This window comes from Scyliorhinus torazame, chromosome X (genome assembly GCF_047496885.1).
Source record: "Scyliorhinus torazame isolate Kashiwa2021f chromosome X, sScyTor2.1, whole genome shotgun sequence".
NCBI classification, from domain to species: domain Eukaryota; kingdom Metazoa; phylum Chordata; class Chondrichthyes; order Carcharhiniformes; family Scyliorhinidae; genus Scyliorhinus; species Scyliorhinus torazame.
This window is the reverse complement of record NC_092738.1, coordinates 7,214,497-7,235,109: the sequence shown is the minus strand read 5'-3', so window position 1 is coordinate 7,235,109 and position 20,613 is coordinate 7,214,497. Positions and strand designations below refer to the sequence as shown.

At 45.9% G+C, this 20,613-nt stretch overlaps 1 protein-coding gene across 3 annotated transcripts in view; it reads left to right on the top strand.

Annotated features, from left to right (window-relative positions):
• The window catches only part of pan2 (poly(A) specific ribonuclease subunit PAN2), a 231,809-nt gene that overhangs the window by 19,058 nt on the left and 192,138 nt on the right, over positions 1 to 20,613 (top strand). For all 3 annotated transcript variants that reach the window (XM_072494068.1, XM_072494070.1, XM_072494069.1), the window contains exons 7-8: positions 423 to 765; positions 5,137 to 5,233. In XM_072494068.1, the coding sequence (XP_072350169.1) occupies positions 423 to 765; positions 5,137 to 5,233 (440 nt within the window). The remainder of the gene's footprint in view (positions 1 to 422; positions 766 to 5,136; positions 5,234 to 20,613) is intronic.

Below are 20,613 nucleotides of genomic sequence, written 5' to 3'. Positions count from 1 at the left end.
CTAATTTGTCAACGTCAAGGGGGAAAAAAATCAGAAAGGCCAAGGTGGAATGTTAACATTTGAAATTGTTTGTGTTGTAAACTGGAAATCTTTAGGACTATATTTTGCAACACGTTGCAATTTATAATGAGTTGAAGCACTCCTGTTAGGATTTGACATTGTGAATGGTTTGTAATGCACTCTCAGCCATTTGTCAAGCTTAAGGTTGCTTCTTGGTAACTCTAAAGCTGACTGCATCCTCGAACAAATGACCTCTGGCAATTGCACTGCAGTGGTATCGAGTTATGAGATATGTAGTGCAGAGTAGATGGAATGTGGGTTTTAAATAGTAGGTGTGCAGCATGCCATTATGTCTGGTAAAAGGTTTTGTTAAAGCCATGGTTTGTTGCAGTGATCACAGTTTTCCATTTGTTGTTTTGCAGGGCAGTGTCAGTTTTGTGAACCAACAGGCCTTGCAAGTCCAGCAGATATTTTCCACATTAACACTGTAGGACAGTTAGTCATGACATTTGATGTGTCTTCTAGCAAGCAAGCGTTAGTGTTTGGAGATTCTGGAGGATGTGTGCATCTATGGGCAGACTCGCCAGATGCTACGTTTAATGCCTACTCCCGTGAGACTGAGTTTCCGATGCCATGCATGGTAGATACCCTACCACACCTAGACTGGAATGATGATCTCTTGCCTTTATCGCTCATTCCTGTGCCTCTTATTACTGAGTCTCTATTGTCTGACTGGCCAACAGCAAATTGCAGTGTTACACCCAGGTAACTGAAAAATGTATAGTTGGGCACTGAAGCACACAAGTTAACTTGAACTGATTGAATTTGCTTACTGTCCAAAACATCTGATATGTTGTTTTTTCTAGTACATTTAGCTTGTGATGTTCACTGTTTTCCTTTTTCATCAGTTCTTCATTTGAATAACTTCCAACCAAGGTCTTGTTACTTTAATTGGCAATATTCTCCTTTATTTCTCCCAATGGATAAAAGCTGCACTCAGAAATATGATTTCACCCAAGTCACTTGCTTTCTTTTGTCTCCTGCATTTACTTTCATTGCTTTTCACCATTTACAGATTATACCAGTTGTCGAATGTTTAGGCAGTAACACCAAAATCCATCATATGTAATGGGTAATTCACAAAACATTGACCTACTTGCATGACTTTCCTCACTAATAACATGCACTAAATTCTGTGCACTCCCTATGTCACTGGTGTTTAACTGTTTGGCCAGGAACCAAGGTAATGCTGACCAGCATAAATTGATTTCTCATTCTAAATGTATTTACCACTCCATTTCGGATTATTTTCAACAAAGCATCTTATCCTTCAACAAGAGTCTGGCACATGGCTTACTCCTAGTCCCCACTGCTGTGTAACCCATCGCTAGGAGATGAGAGAGGACATTTTTGTGATTCCTCTACTAATGATTAAGAGAAAATACTGATTAAACTATCCTCTCCACTCCTTGACCTGTTAGATCAGGAACTTAGTTGCAGAATTGTGGGTGAATCTACAGCCTGTAACAATATGAAAACTTGGTATACAGATGTGCCGTGCCACTGGACTGCATGTTCCATCTGAGTTCATAAATGTGCAACCAACCGTCGGACTGGTTTTGCATACTTGTGGGCAGCACGGTAGCATAGTGGTTAGCACAGTTGCTTCACAGCTCCAGGGTCCCAGGTTCGATTCCCGGCTGGGTCACTGTCTGTGCGGAGTCTGCACGTCCTCCCCGTGTCTGCGTGGGTTTTCTCTGGGCGCTCCGGTTTCCTCCCACAATCCAAAGATGTGCAGGTTAGGTGGATTGGCCATGATAAATTGCCCTTAGTGTCCAAAAAATGTTAAGTGGGGGTTACTGGGTTACGGGGATAGGGTGCTCTTTGTAAGGGCCGATGCAGACTCGATAGGCCGAATGGCCTCCTTCTGCACTGTAAATTCTATGATATGAAGTGAGAGTAGTAAGTATATTAGAATTGATTTGGTTCTAGTGAAGCCACTTTAATGTGGTTTGTGCCAACAGTGTACATAGAACATAGTACAGGCCCTTCGGCCCTCGATGTTGCGCCGACCTGTGAAACCGCTCTAAAGCCCATCTACACTATTCCCTTATCATGCATATATTTATCCAATGACCATTTAAATGCCCTTAATGTTGGTGAGTCCACTACTGTTGCAGGCAGGGCATTCCACGCCCTTACTAATCTCTGAGTAAAGAACCTACCTCTTGACATCTGTCCTATATCTATCTCTCCTCAATTTAAAGCTATGTCCCCTCGTGCTAAACATCACCATCCGAGGAAAAAGGCTCTCACTGTCCACCCTATCTAATCCTCTGATCATCTTGTATGCCTCAATTAAATCACCTCTTAACCTTCTTCTCTCTAACGAAAACAGCCTCAAATCCCTCAGTCTTCCCTCATAAGATCTTCCCTCCATTCCTGGCAACATCCTGGTAAACTCCTTTGCACCCTTTTCAATACCTTGTAACCCTCAAGCGTCCCAAGTAAACCTTGTTTTCTCATACTTACATACGCTTCCTTTTTCCTCTTGACAAGACATTCAACCTCTTTTGTGAACCATGGTTCCCTCACACGCCATTTCCTCCCTGCCTGACAGGGACATACCTAGCAAGGACAGCAGAATTTGTCCCTTGAACAATCTCCACTTTTCATTTGTGCCTTTCCCTGACAGTTTCTGATCCCATCTTATGCTCCCTAATTCTTGCCTAATCGCATCATAATTACCCCATCCCAATTATAAACCTTGCCCTGCCGTATGGCCCTATCCCTCTCCATTGCAATAGTGAAAGACACCAAATTGTGGTCACTATCTCCAAAGTGCTCTCCCACAAACAAATCTAACACTTGGCCCGGTTCATTACCCAGTACCAAATCCAATGTGGCCCCACCTCTTGTCGGCCTATCCACATATTGTGACAGGAAACCCTCCTGCACACACTGTACAAAAACTGCCCCATCCGAACTGTTCAACCTATAGAGGTTCCAATCAATATTTGGATAGTTAAAGTCACCCATGACAACTGCCCTGAGACCTCCACACCTATCCATAATCTGTTTTGCAATTTCTTCCTCCACATCTCTGTTACTATTTGGGGGCCTATAGAAAACTCCTAACAATGTGACCGCTCCTTTCCTATTTCTAACTTCAGCCCATATTTTTTCAGTAGGCAGATCCCCCTCGAACTGCCTTTCTGCAGCCGTTAAACTATCCTTGATTAACAATGCCACTCCTCCACCTCTTTTACCACCTTCCCTACTCTTACTGAAACATCTATACCCCGGAACTTCCAACAACCATTCCTGTCCCTGTTCCAACTATGTCTCCGTAATGCCCACAACATCGTAGTCCCAAGTACCAATCTACACTCCAAGTTCACCTACCTTATTCCGGATGCTCCTTGCATTGAAGTAGACGCACTTTAACCCACCTTCCTGTCTGCCGGAACACTCCTGCGGCCTTGATACCCTCCTCAGTACCTCACTACTCTCAACACTGGCTTCTGGACTACAGCTCGTTTTCCCATCCCCCTGACAAATTAGTTTAAACCCCCCCCCCGAAGAGCCGTAGCAAATTTCCCTCCCAGGATATTGGTGCCCCTCTGGTTCAGGTGCAAACCGTCCTGTCTGTACAGGTCCTACCTTCTCCAGAATGTGCTCCAATTATCCACGTAATTGAAACCCTCCCTCCTACACCATCCCTGCAGCCACGTGTTTATCTGCACTCTCTCCCTGTTCCTCAACTCACTAGCACGTGGCACCGGCAACAAACCAGAGATGACAACATGGTTTGTCCTGGCTCTCAGCTTCCACCCTAGCTCCCTAAATTCCTGTTTTAAATCCCCGTCCCTTCTCTTACCATGTCGTTGGTACCGATGTGTACCATGACTTGTGACTGTTCCCCTTCCCCCTTAAGGATTCTGAAAACAGGGTCCGAGACATCACGGACCCTGGCACCCGGGAGGCAACATACCATCCGTGAGTCTCTTTCGTTGCCACAGAACCGTCTGTCTGTCCCTCTAACTATCGAGTCCCCAATAACTATTGCTCTCCTGCTCCCCCTCCTTCCCTTCTGATCCACAGGGACGGACTCAGTGCTGGAGATCCGTTCACCGTGGCTTACCCCTGGTAGGTCGTCCTCCTGAACAGTATCCAAAACGGGATACTTGTTACTGAGGGGAACGACCAGAGAGGATCCCTGCACTGACTGCTTCCTCCCAGCCCCTCTCACCGTCACCCATCTATCTTGATTCTTCGGAGTAACTACATCCCTGAAGCTACTATCTATGACCACCTCTGTCTCCCGAATGATCCGAAGTTTATCCAGCTCCAGCTCCAGTTCCCTAACGCGGTTTCTGAGGAGCTGGAGATGGGTGCACTTCCCACAGGTGAAATCAGCAGGGACACTGACGACGTCCCTCACCTCAAACATTCTGCAGGAGGAACATTGCACTACCTTCCCTGCCATCCCCTCTAGATAACTTGCGCGTAAAACAAGAAAAAGAAAGAAAGAGTTTACCTGATTTTCACTGAACCCCTTGGGTTAGAGGAGGTGGAAGGGTGGGGGACACTACAAGTGTAGTGTCTCGGGTTTAGGAACCGTCCAACTTAAATGCAGGTAAAAATAAAACACTTAACCAGCAACCACTGCGCCCCGCACTATAACAGCAATCAGCTGCTATGGGCCCGCGCAAACAATTTAAATCTTTACTACTTACCCAGCAGTCACTCTGTCCTCACATACAAAAGATCTGGATTTCCCATTTGAAACATGAGTCCAGCACCGTATCAGACTTTATTACATTTTCCCTTTCATTTTTCTGATTGCTAGTTCATGTATTACATTTTGACCATAAAGTTGAGGGAAATCTAAAACTTTTTCATATTCTTTACGACATAACATTGTTACTGTGCATTAGAATTGGTGTACAGTTTGTGACGGCGAGTAAAGCAAGCAATAATATATTAATATTTCTGGTATTACAAAATGCCCCAATGTCCTCTATCCTTTTGGAGATGCACAGTTTACTTTGAAGGTCTTGTATTTCCTCAGTTACTAAAAATCGCCAGGCAGTCTATTTTAGATTAAATACCTCTGTGGTTACTTGATTTCAGACGAGCTCCACTTGTCGATCTCGAAATACTCCGTACCATGAAGAAAGTTGGATTTATTGGATATGCTCCGAATCCCAAAACCAAGCTGAGAAATCAGGTAAGGAAAAAGAAAATGCACAATTTTGTACCAGAAATGAAGTGAGGCGATTGTGGCCTCAATTAATAAATGTTTTGGCACAGAGTGTTAATTTGCTCGTCACCTGCCGCAGAACTCGAAGAACTCAGTCTGTGGCGGTGCACCTGAACCACTCTTGGTGATGACATTGAAGTCCCCCATCAAGAGTTTTTTCTGCACCTTTGCCAGTCTCATGCTTCCTCCAAGTGATGTTCAACATGGAGGAGTACTAATTAATTAGCTGAGGGGTGGGGGATGTGTGGTGGTTTCCTTGCCCATGTTTGAGCGGATGCCTGAGACCTCATGGGGACCAGGCTATGTTGAGGACTTCCAGGGCAACTCCCCCTGACTGTATACCATTGTATACCTAGGGAGAGTGGTGTCTGGGACACCTGATACTTACAGGACTTCATGGGGTCTGGCAGTGACGTTGAGTCATCCCAGGTTATTCCCAGAGCAGCTCCCTCCTGACTGTGACGCCACCTCTGTTGTGTCTGTCCTGCCCATCGCACAGGACATACCCAGGGATGGTGATGATGGTATCTGCGACACATCTGTAAGGTATCATTTGGTGAGAATGACTATGTCAGGCTCTTGCTTGACTAGGCTGTGAGGCGACTCTCCCAGTTTGACACAAGCCCCCAGATGGACATTGCAGGGCCGATAGGGCTGGGTTTTCCGTTGTTGTTTCTGGTGCCTAGGTCGCTTCGGAGTGATCTGTCCGGTTTCATTCCTTTGAGACTTCGTAGAGGTTTGATACAACTTATTGGCTTGCTGGACCATTTTGGAGGGCATTTAAGAGTCAGCTGCATTGCTGTGGGCCTGGAGTCACATGTAGGCCAGATCAGGTAAGGACGGCAGATTTCATTCCTGAAGGATATTAGTGATCCACATGGGGTTTTATGACAATCGACAATGGTCACATTAGACTAAAATTCCTATTTATAAAAAAAAAAATTCAATTCAAATGCCAGGGGATTTGAACTAAGGTCTTTGGCAACAATACCACTAGTTAAGGCCTCCCCTCGGTAACATCTCTCAGCCATTTAAAAAAGAGTGTTGGTTAATTTCCTGGTCTATGCTGAGGTAGCTGGGTTGGCAGTGGAGACTGCGGTTGGACAAGAGATCAGAAGGCCATCCATGGTTCACCTGCCTACTTGCTGTCCAGCAACTGCTGTGTGGAGTTCAGATGAAGATAATATTGGTCTCAGTTATGATGCTACTCATGGTTCAAAGACCTGTTATAATTCACGGTTTAGGTTTACACATGAGGAATGGGTACGGGGGGGCAGGGGGAGTTGACATGTATGGTACCGAATCTTGCCGCAATGGAGGCACACTGTGCCATTCTCTTGTTAATATTCAGGTATTCAGAGATTAGCAATGAGGTTGTCAAAGAACAAAGAAAAGTACAGCACAGGAACAGGCCCTTCGGCCCTCCAAGCCTGCACCGACCATGCTGACCGTCTAAACTACAATCTTCTACACTTCCGGGGTCCGTATCCCTCTATTCCCATCCTATTCATGTATTTGTCAAGATGCCCCTTAAACGTCACTATCGTCCCTGCTTCCACCACCTCCTCCGGCAGCGAGTTCCAGGCACCCACTACCCTCTGTGTAAAAAAAACTTGCCTCGTACATCTCCTCTAAACCATGCCCCTCGCACCTTAAACCTATGCCCCATAGTAATTGACCCCTCTGCCCTGGGAAAAAGTCTCTGACTATCCACTCTGTCTATGCCCCTCATCTGTAACTTGTTTTTCTTTGGCACTTGAAACAATTTTTTAATCTGTCACTTCAGTATACTTTTTAAATTGACATTTCAATGGCGAAAACAAGTTTAAATGAATTTGACCAGTTCTCTGATGTAAGAGTTCAAACGGTGGGTTGTTTGACCCCCAACGGGGCTGCAGAGATGGTGGTGTTTGGGGTCATGAACTTGCTCCCTTCGATGCAACAATGACAGCTGGAGGGGAGACTGGCTGGACAGTTCTAGACTCACAGGCTGCTTGCAAAAAAGCAAAGGGGTGGACGGTGATCCCAAAGCACCCTTTAACTTTGGGAAGCATTTGAGTGGCGAGTGCTTAGCAGGCCTGGGATGTTTGTGCACCAATTGGTGCCGGTTTAGGCTGGCCAGTGTAACTTGGTGACTGTGCGGCAGGTCATGCGGCTGAGCCATGTACGAGTGTGCTGGCTTCAACTATTGTGTTTCTGCTTCTGTCTGCCTGTTGTACACTGATTAGAGTATAAAATGCATTACTGCAAGAAGCTATTGCTATTTAAGAAGAATTTAGATGAAGAATTCAAATATTGAAGGGAATGAGCAGAGAGGCGGTGAGGGATGGTGGCAGAATTGGATTAGAGCAGTTTGATCAATTGCACCAACACAGGCAAGAACTCCCTCCCTAACAGCATTGTGGGTGTACCTACACCTCCAGGACTGCAGCGGTTCAAGAAGGCAACTCTCTACCAACTTCTGAAGAGCAACTAGGGATAAGCAATAAATTCTGGCCTAACCAGCGACACCCACATCCAGTAAAATGAATTATAAAAGAAAAAAAAATTGCCTTCGATACTGTGATCATAATAGTCAAGATGTTGTTCTGCCTCTCGAGCAGTATCAATGACCAGTTAACTCCCTTGATTGCTACTTGTAAAGTTGAAACTATGGGGGCGATTCTCCGATATTGAGGCCAAGTGTTCCCGCCGTCGTGAACGCTGTCGCCTTTCACGACGGTGCAAACAGGGCCCGGACACAACCTATTCTGGCCCCCACAGGGGGCCAGCACTGCGCTGGAGCGGTTCACGCCGCTCCAGCGTCCTTACGCCGGCCACTCACCAACATGGAGCCAGTGTTCTGGGGCCGCACGCGGAAGGAGGTAGGCCCCGGGGAGGGGGGGGGAGGCCCGCCCGCCGATCGGTGGGCCCCGATCGCGGGCCAGACCCCATCGGAGGCCACCCCGGTGAAGGAGCCCCCCCAGCATTCCCGCAGAGTTCCCACCAGCAGCGACCGGGGGTAGATGGCGCCGGCGGGAACCTTTTGTGTCGTAGCGGCAGCTCGGCCCATCCGGCTGGAGAATCGCCGCTCGCTGGTTCTCCGAGCGGCCCAGTGCAAATCGCGTGCCGCTGGTTTCCGGGGGGGTGGGAGAATTGCGTGCGGGGGTCGGGGTGGCGTGGCACGATCCGCCCGGCACCCCGGCGATTCTCCCACCCGGCGTGGGGGGGTGGGGGGGGGGGGAGAATAGCGCCCTATATTGGGAGATCCAGTAAAATAAGTGTATATATATGGCTAATGTGAAGTGGTGATTTGCATTGATAAACCTGAGGAGATTGTGATCATAATTTCAACTGTTTGTGATCTGTTGCTCTTTTTAGCCTTAGTTTATTAGCTCTGATTACGTCACCTTTGCTCACGAGTCGCCAGGTATCTTTCTGATACCGCCACGTGGTTCAAGTTCAAGTTATGATTAATAAGTCAGCACACAGCTTAGTAAGATTGAAATCAACGGTCATTTATTATATACAACCAGTAATGTTTACACAATACTACTATCTATATAATAAACCTATCACTACTGGCCAATACTTAACTTTAGGAAGAACCCACCAGGTCAGGGAAACGAATGGCTTATCCAATCGGATCTGGCCCGCGGGATTCAAAAGGCTGCTACAGGTCGATGGCTAGGAGTCTTTACCGGATAGCGATCGCTGGATTCAAACTTACAGTTGCCGGTTGCTGTTCTTGCGAAGATCTCGAGCAGGCGAAGAAGGGAGAGAGAGAGAGAGATCTGAACTTGGCCCCTCACTTTATAGGGCCCAGGGGCTTCCCGCCTCTCGGGGCGGCCCTTGACCCTGAGTCCCAAGTGATTGGACTTGTTCCCAATCACTGGGTTCGATATGTCCAATTGCGAGGCGATTCCCCGATCGGGGGGTGGTCGTTCACCTGCCTTTGTTTCGGCCACTGCAGGCGCCGACAGGTCTAGCCTGGTATTCAATTGCTAATATGTTGCAATTGTTCCCGGGGATAGCCGATTAAACTGCAGATGTCTGGGTGGATGGGCTGCTAATAGTCCTGAGTATAACTGCAGATGTCTGGGTTGATGGGCTGTTAATAGTCCTGAGTATCGATCTGGGCCGACTTCCCCAGAGCCAAATATGATATTCTGCCTGCAGCTGTCCGTTTGTGTCTGGTTACCTGCTTTTCCCATCAGCCTTTCCGGTTAGCCATTTTAAATCGGGTTTTGGCCAAATTAATCGGGAAACAGCCATTTTACGTGGCTACAGATCGTTCACGAGCGAGCGAATCTAGCTCGGTAACTCCAATTTGTCAGAAACAAAAATACAACCTGTTTTTAAAAAAAATATATTGATGATGAGATCTGCCTATATATTTTCTTGCACCCCTATTCTGGCACATGAGACATTAAAACATATTGTAACAGTTTGCACATGATTTGGTGGGTTGTGTGCATGTTATATATGGAATGTTACTATGCTCCTTTATTGCTGTTTTGTTTTTGCTGACATCTGGGATCATGATGTGGAGATGCCGGCGTTGGACTGGGGTGAGCACAGTAAGACCAGGTTAAAATCCAACAGGTTTGTTTCGAATCACTAGCTTTCGGAGCACTGCTCCTTCCTTAGGTGAATGAAGAGGTAGGTTCCAAAAACATATATATATGGACAAAGTCAAAGATGTAAGACTATACTGTGAAAAAATTCAAAATATCGTCTTGCATTTTGACTTTGTCTGTATGTATGTTTTTGGAACCTACCTCTTCATTCACCAGAGGAAGAAGCAGTGCTCCGAAAGCTAGTGATTCGAAACAAACCTGTTGGACTTCAACCTGGTGTTGTAAGACTTCGATCTGGGATCATGTTCATTTTGAGTATTAAAACAGGGTTGCATTGGAAAATAGTTTGGGAAGTACTTCCGTTATTATTGATATTCTCCCCTCTTTTTCTGGGTCTTTCCCATTTTGTTCAGCAGCTGCAGACCACCTGATCTCAGACTTCAAGAAAAAGATATTATGCAGTTCTGAGTTGTGACAGAAGGAACCAGGGTAATGATCTATGAATTTCCCTGTAAGGAAGCCCCAAACTATGGTCAGGCTGAGATGGGAACTTGCTCTGCAATTGTGGGCATGAGCCTGAGTATCGCAGTACATTTGTGTCACAACATACCATGCTGTAACCTCTTGTAACCTTCTAGCAGAAACCGCATGTGGGGAAAGTCCAATTTTATTTGTTTTGAATAGTAGTGGGAAGTTGTGCTTGGAGTCCGAGGAGATAGGAGAGGTGCTAAATGAATATTTTTCGTCAGTATTCACACAGGAAAAAGACAATGTTGTCGAGGAGAATACTGAGATTTGACAAATGTTGAGTTCTTTACCCGTCAGTCTGGCCTCAATAAAACTCGAGATGGATTTGTAGGCATAGTATTATTTATTTTTAACCAACTTGCAAGTCTGACTCGCTTCTCAGGGACACAGAACCAGTCTCCTGGACCCCTTCGAAACGAATGAGGAAGGAGACAAAGGGATCTCTGCAAATAAATTCAAATGGCTTCAAGTTTTACATACAGATTCCCATAGGTCATCCTATACCCCTCCTGACCTGGCCATACATCCTGATTGGCTCACTTCTCATTCCTTAACCCTGGCCTCTTGTTACCCAGCATCCTTTTCTCCTCCTCTACCAGACACCCCTCCCCCTTCCTTGCCATGCTTTCTGAAATCCTTTGTCTGTGAACTCACTAGAATTAGACCGGCCTACATCTACATTACTGTAACTAATATATTTAAACTAACTATTTTATATCACATTCGTCAGATTCAGGCTACTAGACTAGAAGAGCTTGAGGTTCATAAGGAGGAGGTGTTAGCAATTCTGGAAAGTGTGAAAATAGATAAGTCCCCTGGGCCAGATGGGATTTATCCTAGGATTCTCTGGGAAGCTAGGGAGGAGATTGCTGAGCCTTTGGCTTTGATCTTTAAGTCATCTTTGTCTACAGGAATAGTGCCAGAAGACTGGAGGATAGCAAATGTTGTCCTCTTGTTCGTCATTCCCTCCTTTTATCATTTCATGATAACCTAGCTATTCAATCCGTAGCTACGGCCCCTCATCTAAAAAGATTTGTTGCTGCATTTCCAATTCCTGTTGTAGGAATTCCGCTGCACCCTCGTGGATCCTAACAGCCAAGATTCTAGGGGCGTCTATCTGTTCCAGTGTACCCCGCATTCTACCCATCACGCATTTAAGGATGGCCAGGCCCACAAAGATGCAGCCGAGTGCCACTGCTAAATACATGGCCATATTTATCAACCAGTCCTTCCAACCTCCAAATCCTGTTACCCCAAGAGCCAGGGTCCTGCATTCCGTCCAGGTGATCCCGTATGTGATCCATAAATTTAGTGATGTTAACGGTTAGGTCTTGAACTCCCATGATACACTTGCCCTGCACTATGGCGCATACCCCACCCTCACGGGCCAGAAGATAGTTAAGAGCATACCGGTTCTGCATTGCAAACAACCGCAGCTGAGACAATTCCTTGGTTATTGCCCCGAGGGCTCCCAAGGTTTCGTTTCCCAGGATGGTAAGGCCGCAAATAAAATAATTCCTATCGCTAACCGCCAAGGAACCTCTACACCTCCCAGTGTCAAGACACACGTGCTAACTGATTAGTCAGCATCCACGCCGAGGGGCAGGGGACTGTGGTAGGGACTAGAGTCCTGATAGCAATTTGGCGGGGAAATGGGGGTGACAAAACATTGGTTGCTGTGCCATTAAAAGTTATATTTGTTTCCACCTCTACCAGCAAACAGCCGTACCCGTCACTGCCTAAACAATTCTCGTACGACCGGGAATCCCTATTGGGAGTGAAGTGGCTAGGTATGTACGCCCTCCACCGTTGCAGCCTATCATACTGTGAGTGGGAATTATCCCGAGGAAGGGGAAGGCAAATAGCCGGTGGTGCTGAACCCGGATCGTAAGGAAGAGTGACTTGCTCGGGCGGTGGCTCGGAATGCTGACAATGAACCACCGTTTGGGGAGTGCTCCAAAGCGGTGAAACAGAAAATAACCTAGACACCGCTGCGGGGTTCGGGTAGCAGGCAACCCGTCCCTGGCCATACGAGCGGTGGTAAATCTGGTAGAAGAGATTCATACTACCCGGGTTTTCCTCAGTCTGGGCCCTAAATGAATTAAGTGTATCTCCTGATAACCTACGTTCTAGCTGTACTTCCCTTCTCACACGCCCCGTCCTCTCTCTAGTCCCCCCCTCTCTCTCACAACCTCTTCCTACCCTCTCCTGACGGTCTGATTTCACCTTTATGGCACCAATCTTAACACATCCGAAATCAAATTTACATGTACTCCAAAAACAAGGCAATGTCCATGTAATGTTCCCTTCCCATTGCCGGGACCGGTGCAATTGCTTCATGAGTCCTGCATTGTCCGTTAACCTGATGACCTTCCATGAGTCGATACCATGTCCTCGTATATGGGGGCAGCGAAGAACATCACCTCTGCATAAACTAAATGTCCTTGTAGTTTGGTTGGGGTTACAGATGTAGATGATATTTCCCTTTTCCATGTCCGTCCCCGATGTCACTCCAAGCGAGGTGAGGCCGAAGATTACACAGGCGGTGCACAGCCACCCCATCATGCTTCACACCTGTAAAACAGCGCTGGGGAAGGTAACTGACCTTTTTACAGTGGTAGAGGTGGACCCAATTTACAGTGATGGAGGTGGACCCAAGCACTCCGCCCCTCCACTTCTGTACGCACAGTGTAACTACTGGCGTATGCCCAACTGGGAGCAGAACTCCTTGTTAATCTGTCCAATAAAATGAGGCCCGTTATCAGAACTTAACCGAGCTGGTATACCGTACCGGGGAATGATTTCCCGCATCAGAACTTTAACCACAGTAGCAGCTTTATTATCGGTAGTCGGATACGCCTCGACCCATCTGCTGAACACATCCACAATGACCAAAACATATTTATAACATTGACTTCTTTCCAACTCCATATAATCCATTTGGAGCGTCTCAAAGGGACCACTGGGCAACGGGGTTTGCCTCATACCCAAGGGATACCTTTGCCGGTGTTATTTTGCTGACAAATCAAACACCGATTACTGATACTCTGGGCCAACCCCTGCATTTTAGGGTGCCACCAAGTGTCCAGCAACAAATCACTAGTCGCCCGAGCCCCACAATGAGTTGCAAAGTGTACACATTCGATGACCCATAAAGCCAGCACATCAGACATACAAGTCTGATGTGCTGGCGTGGTCCATAAAGAGGAAACAGTATCATATGTACAACCTAACCATTTCCACAATTGTTTATCACTCTCAGGAGCATCCTCCTGTAACCTTATGACGTCTTGGATGGTTGGCATTGGCTTGTCAGAAGCAGCCTATTTATAGCAGATCGTTTAGTCTGACTTAACATTTTAGGCACCATCACTTGCTGAATTTGCACGGCTGTCCGCGCTGCACAATCTGCTTGTTCATTACCAACGTCAACTGGGGTCTTACCATTTGTGTGGGCAGCGCATTTAATGACGGAAATCTGCGTGGGCATAAGGAGGGCCTGCAGTAGGTCATTAACTAAACCCCGGTGGGATATTTCCATGCCGGCCGAGGTAAGGAATCCCCTATTCTTCCAGAGCTGTCCGAAGTCATGAAATACCCTGAAGGCGTATCGGGAGTCAGTGTAAATATTTACCCGACAATCTACCCCAAGTATACATGCACGGGTAAGGGCAAAAAGTTCGGCTTGTTGGGCTGAATAAGGGGTCTGAAAAGCGGCCGCTTCTAGGATCAGACCATCCTGTTCTACGATTGCATAGCCGGACAATCTCCGGCCAGTGGGGCTTACTAATGCACTGCCATCAACATACATAATCATGTCAGGTTGTCCTAACGGAATATCACTCAGATCGTCCCTTATTGTGGTAGTTTCCTGAATCAAGGCTAAACAGTCGTGGCCAGGTGCGTCTTCATGGACAGGGGAACCGCTAAGAAAACAGGCTGGATTGATAGTGGTACAGTGTTTAAATGTCAGATGTGGATTGTTCAAAAGGTATATTTCATACCTATTCTGACGAGCTGCGGTAAGATGCTGAGTGTGCAGTTGGAGTTATATTGGCAGCAGCCTGCAAACTATTGTATATCGCTGCCAAGATCTGGGTGCAAACAGGGTGGCCCAACGCCACTCGATCAAGTTTGGAAGAGTAATATGCTATGGGCCGGTGCTTGTCCCCATGTTGCTGGGTGAGTACCGCTGTTGAACATCCTTCCAGAACTACAGTATATCTGGAACGGTCGGTCGTACAAGGGCCTACCGAGGGCTGGTGCTTGTAACAAGGCCTGCTTCAGGCAACGGAAGGCTTCGAGTGCCTCGGTGGTGAGAGTAAAATTCCCCCCTTCACTCGTGTAAGGCGTCAGCAGCTTTGTATAGACAGCGATGTTTGGTATCCACTGCCGACAATAATTCACCATACCCAGCCAATGACGGACCTCCTTGGCTGTGGTAGGGGTGGGGAATTGGCATATTGGTTCAATCCTACTGGGTTCAAGACTTCTTTCTGTGGCTGTAAGTAAAACTCCTAAGAACTTCACCTTTGTCTGAGCCACCAGGACCTTTGATTGTGAAACAACATAACCCAACGAGGATAGGTGGTTTAATAACTGGATCACATCATCCCTGTTACTGGGCTCGTCAGGACTCGCTACCAATATGTCATCTACATACTGCACTAGAGTGGAACCATGCTCCAATGTCAAGACCTGGAGTTGGGTCTGCAGACATCTGGAGAAGAGCGTAGGTGAGTTGACGAACCCCTGAGGCAGTCGGGTCCAGGTATACTGTTGTTCATTTGTAAGTGAAGGCAAACAAATATTGGCTTTCAGATGCGAGTGGGAGGGCAAAGAAAGCATGCTGGAGGTCAATAATGGCGAAGACCCGGGCTCGAGCTGGAATTTGAGCCAGTATGTGGGCAGGATTAGAGACGAGAGCATGTAACGGCTGTACGATGGCATTGATTGAACGTAAATCCTGTACTAATCGGTACTGGTCTGGTTTGGCTGGTTTAGGCACAGCAAGTATGGGGGTGTTACATTCTGATTGGCAAGGGACCAAAATACCCTGTTGCAACAGCTCTCGGATTAATTTGTCTATAGGTGGAGCAGCTTGGGGTTTCAGGGGGTATTGCCGAATGGAAGGCAGCTTTACATGGTCCTTAATCGTTACCTTAATGGGTGTAACATTTGTCTTTCCCACTTGTGATGGGTATTCCGCCCAGACCTGTGGATTGACATATTCCAAAACGTCACGTCCCGGTGATGCTGAAGTCGAGTGTTAACCGTTTCAGGGATCTCAAAATATTTTATGGAAGTGCTGTCTGGCGTGACTTGAAGTGCGTACTCTGTTGGATCTGAATGATCCACTGCCCTCCTTACCATAGGCCCCAGATCCCTGGCATGGTACTGGTCGTGGACCTGATGTGTAATATGAGGGCCTACAGAAGCTGACTGTGGCCATAAATGTGGTGATATTGTAACAAAATCGGCTGTACCTTCTTTTCCCGTGACTGTGGCTGTAACTTTGACTGGCCATTCGGTCCCAATTAACGGCCGGTATTTGTCCTCCAACTCCCTGTTTTGTCCGGTTCTGTCATAAGCCAGGGTAACGTGATGCAGTGAATGTTCAATGTCTAACATCCACCACTGGGGAGTGATAGATATATGGCACTGTTGTCTCATCCTCCATGATTGAAACGTTACCCCTTCGTCTCCGCACTCTAGCTGTAGCTGGAAGATACACAGTAAACCTCGGGCCAACAAGTTACAGTCCAATCCAGTAGTCACCACAACCTGATGTTACAGCATCAGGGTTTGGTATTTTCCTAATCGACAACTATCTCAGAGTCTCACTAGGGGGCGCTCTAGCAGATTCCTCTGGCTCTTCGAAGACTTTGACGTCCTTCCCTTCCACTAGGGGGAGCTCTAGCTCCTCAGAACCATTCCCATCCTCTTTCTTTGTTCTCATACTTTTCTGTCCTACCATATCGGTCTGAAGGGATCTAGGTGGTATGCGTGATTGTTTCTGGATAGGATCAGGCCCCTCTCTCATTGTCCGAGATCAGGTCCTCAAGCTAACTGGGCTTGTTGAACAGAGCTCCCCTTCTCTAACAGACAGTGAAGATGCTGAAATAAGACTCAAGCTATCAACCAAAGGGGCTGGAGAGGCTGGCATGATTTGAATCTAAATTATGATACCCTGGTGGTTCCGGAATTAGTGCAGACAATGCTACTGGCTCATCTGCTTCTGTCAATGCAAGGCCAGCCATTGAACTACGTAGCCCATTTTTTAAAACTCAAGTCCACCCTCTCTTTACTTGCACGTTTTTTGAATGCACACTCCTTTTTCAAGATCTCCAGAGTTTTCTGGTCCCCCCTTTCACTAATTGGAATCCCCATTTTAAGGGCATTTTCTTGCCAACTTAATAACATGATCTTATCCCTCTCATGTTGACAATATTGTCTCCATAATCTAATTAACTCTTTAGCTTTCATACTTTGGCTCTCTTTTTAAAAAATGTTTAAATTTGCCTATTTATAACCAATGGCAATTTTTGCTACTTGGCAAAATTATTTAAAAGGTTTTAACAGTGTTCTTTTAAAACTTAAAATGTTTGAAAATTCAAATTGAATTACTGCAACCTGCAAGCTTAGCTCTGATCTCAACTCAGAACTGAATTTACGATTTGCTTAACACAAACTTGTATAACTTTTACAACTTAATTAATTCTTTATCTTAACAATTTTTCTTTTAACAAGTTTTTCTTACATTCACAAAAATGTTGGCTGCTATCAATGATGGAGCAGTTAGCTGCGGTGATTTATACCGGAGCAAAGTCAACTGTCATCTCCAGATTTACACTTTTTAAAATGGTGTCAGTGAGTTTCTTTAAGTTTCTATTAATTCACAAATAAAATGAGATAAACATTATTTCAAGTAATTCAAACTTAAGATTCTGGCAATTTCAATCAATTGTTTGCTAAAATAATTAACTTTTATCAAAGAGGTGGAGAAATCCACTGGTTTCCTTTAATTAATTCAAAACATAACTTTGCTGGAGTTTCACTGACTCGAAAGAAAGGTATCCAATTACACCACAAGCTGCCTGTTATCTCAAGGCCCGTGTGAGAAGCACTATCTGTCGTCTTTAACTTTGGCTGCTGTTAACCCTTTGAGAGACTTCTGCTTTAACTAACATGCAGCATCCAGTTCTATGGATGTTCTTTTGTTTTGAAATTTATCCAAACATTTCCCCATAATCTCTAACTAGTCCTCAAGACTGCGTTTCTTGCCACTACAGTCCAAGGATACAATTTTAGTTTAATCAACTATAGATTTAAAAACACTCTTGGAACTTAACCCTTATCTCTGAGGTCCCATCAGTTCATCCAAACACTCACACATGGAATTAAACCATCAATTTTGATGTCCCATCAATTCCAAAACTAACCCAAAACCGAACTATCAATTATGATATCCTATCAGTTAAATTTTCTAATCCCCAGACTGACCTTTGATTTCGTCGAGACGATCTTTCCGTACCAACCGCGAGTGACCAGACCAATCAGACCATAAGAAGAGGGGAAAACTAATGTGTGTCATTTTCCAGCTACACACATTGTGGGCCCGTTTCCACTTTCCTTGTCCAACATCAGTCTAATTCTGATTTCGCAGTTGGTCGATAACCGTCTGGAGAAATCCCGGGTTTCCGGCACCAAATGACAAATGTTGAATTCTTTACCCGTCAGTCTAGCCTCAATAAAACTCGAGATGGATTTGTAGGCATAGTATTATTTATTTTTAACCAACTTGCAAGTCTGACTCGCTTCTCAGGGACACAAAACCAGTCTCCTGGACCCCTTCGAAACAAATGAGGAAGGAGACAAAGGGATCTCTGCAAATAAATTCAAATGGCATCAAGTTTCACATACACGATTCCCAGAGGTCATCCTATACCCCTCCTGACCTGGCCATACATCCTAATTGGCTCACTTCTCATTCCTTAACCCTGGCCTCTTGTTACCCAGCATCCTTTTCTCCTCCTCTACCAGACACCCCTCCCCCTTCCTTGCCATACTTTCTGAAATCCTTTGTCTGTGAACTCACTAGAATTAGACCGGCCTACATCTACATTACTGTAACTAATATATTTAAACTAACTATTTTATATCACATTCGTCAGATTCAGGCTACTAGACGAGAAGGGCTTGAGGTTCATAAGGAGGAGGTGTTAGCAATTCTGGAAAGTGTGAAAATAGATAAGTCCCCTGGGCCAGATGGGATTTATCCTAGGATTCTCTGGGAAGCTAGGGAGGAGATTGCTGAGCCTTTGGCTTTGATCTTTAAGTCATCTTTGTCTACAGGAATAGTGCGAGAAGATTGGAGGATAGCAAATGTTGTCTCCTTGTTCAAGAAGGGGAGTAGAGACAACCCCGGTAACTATAGACCAGTGAGCCTTACTTCTGTTGTGGGCAAGATCTTGGAAAGGTTTATAAGAGATAGGATGTATAATCATCTGGAAAGGAATAATTTGATTAGAGATAGTCAACACGGTTTTGTGAAGGGTAGGTCGTGCCTCACAAACCTTATTGAGTTCTTTGAGAAGGTGACCAAACAGGTGGATGAGGGTAAAGCAGTTGATGTGGTGTATATGGATTTCAGTAAAGTGTTTGATAAGGTTCCCCACGGTAGGCTACTGCAGAAAATACGGAGGCATGGGATTCAGGGTCATTTAGCAGTTTGGATCAGAAATTGCCTAGCTGGAAGAAGACAAAGGGTGGTGGTTGATGGGAAATGTTCAGACTGGAGTCCAGTTACTAGTGGTGTACCACAAGGATCTGTTTTGGGGCCACTGCTGTTTGTCATTTTTATAAATGACCTGGAGGAGGGCGTAGAAGGATGGGTCAGTAAATTTGCAGATGACACTAAAGTCGGTGGAGTTGTGGACAGTGCGGACGGATGTTACAGAGGGACATAGATAAGCTGCAGCGCTGGGCTGAGAGGTGGCAAATGGAGTTTAATGCAGAAAAGTGTGAGGTGATTCATTTTGGAAGGAATAGCAGGAAGACAGAGTACTGGGCTAATGGTAAGATTCTTGGCAGTGTGGATGAGCAGAGAGATCTCGGTGTCCATGTACATAGATCCCTGAAAGTTGCCATCCAGGCTGAGAGGGTTGTTAAGAAGGCGTACGGTGTGTTAGCTTTTATTGGTAGAGGGATTGAGTTTCGGAGCCATGAGGTCGTGTTGCAACTGTACAAAACTCTTGCGGCCGCATTTGGAGTATTGCGTGTAATTCTAGTCGCCGCATTATCGGAAGGATGTGGAAGCATTGGAAAGGGTGCAGAGGAGATTTACCAGAATGTTGCCTGGTATGGAGGGAAGATCTTATGAGGAAAGGCTGAGGGACTTGAGGCTGTTTTCGTTAGAGAGAAGAAGGTTAAGAGGTGACTGAATTGAGGCATACAAGATGATCAGAGGATTGGATAGGGTGGACAGTGAGAGCCTTTTTCCTTGGATGGTGATGTCTAGCACGAGGGGACATAGCTTTAAATTGAGGGGAGAAAGATATAAAACAGATGTCAGAGGTAGGTTCTTTACTCAGAGAGTAGTAAGGGCGTGGAATGCCCTGCCTGCAACAGTAGTGGACTAAATGGTCATTGGATAGACATATGGACGATAAGGGAATAGTGGAGATGGGCTTTGGTTTCACAGGTCGGCGCAACATCGAGGGCCGAAGGGCCTGTACTGCGCTGTAATGCTCTATGTTCTAAGCATTTGCTGGAGTGATGCATTTGGATTTAACGGACCAGTTTGTCTCCTAGGGAATTAAGTGCAAAGCCTTCATTGTGGCGCATCCACATCGGTGCAAGCTAAATCAATATGTGTTGTTTACATAGTACAGCTTTATAATTTGCCAACAAAATCAAGTGCTCTGCTTGAATAGAAAATTAGAGGTCTTATGCTTATAATTTAACCTGTTTTTTCCCTCTTCTGAAAGCACCGACTTTGTGGCTGTATGGGAACCAGCCGCCCGTGATACTGCTCCCAAGTGGCCACCCGTCATGTGTGCACCTAGACAGCAAGTGTCAGCAAGCTTTTGACTACAGAAATGTAACTGCCAAGCTGATTCTGCCCACATGTACTTTATGGCAGAGTTTACTGGATAAGGAATCCTGCCGTTACTTTTCCTTCCTTTTCTTGGTTAAGACTAAGGTCAGCCAACTTGACACAGCCCAGCAAAAATCGCTGTATGCTGTTCCATGTGGTCC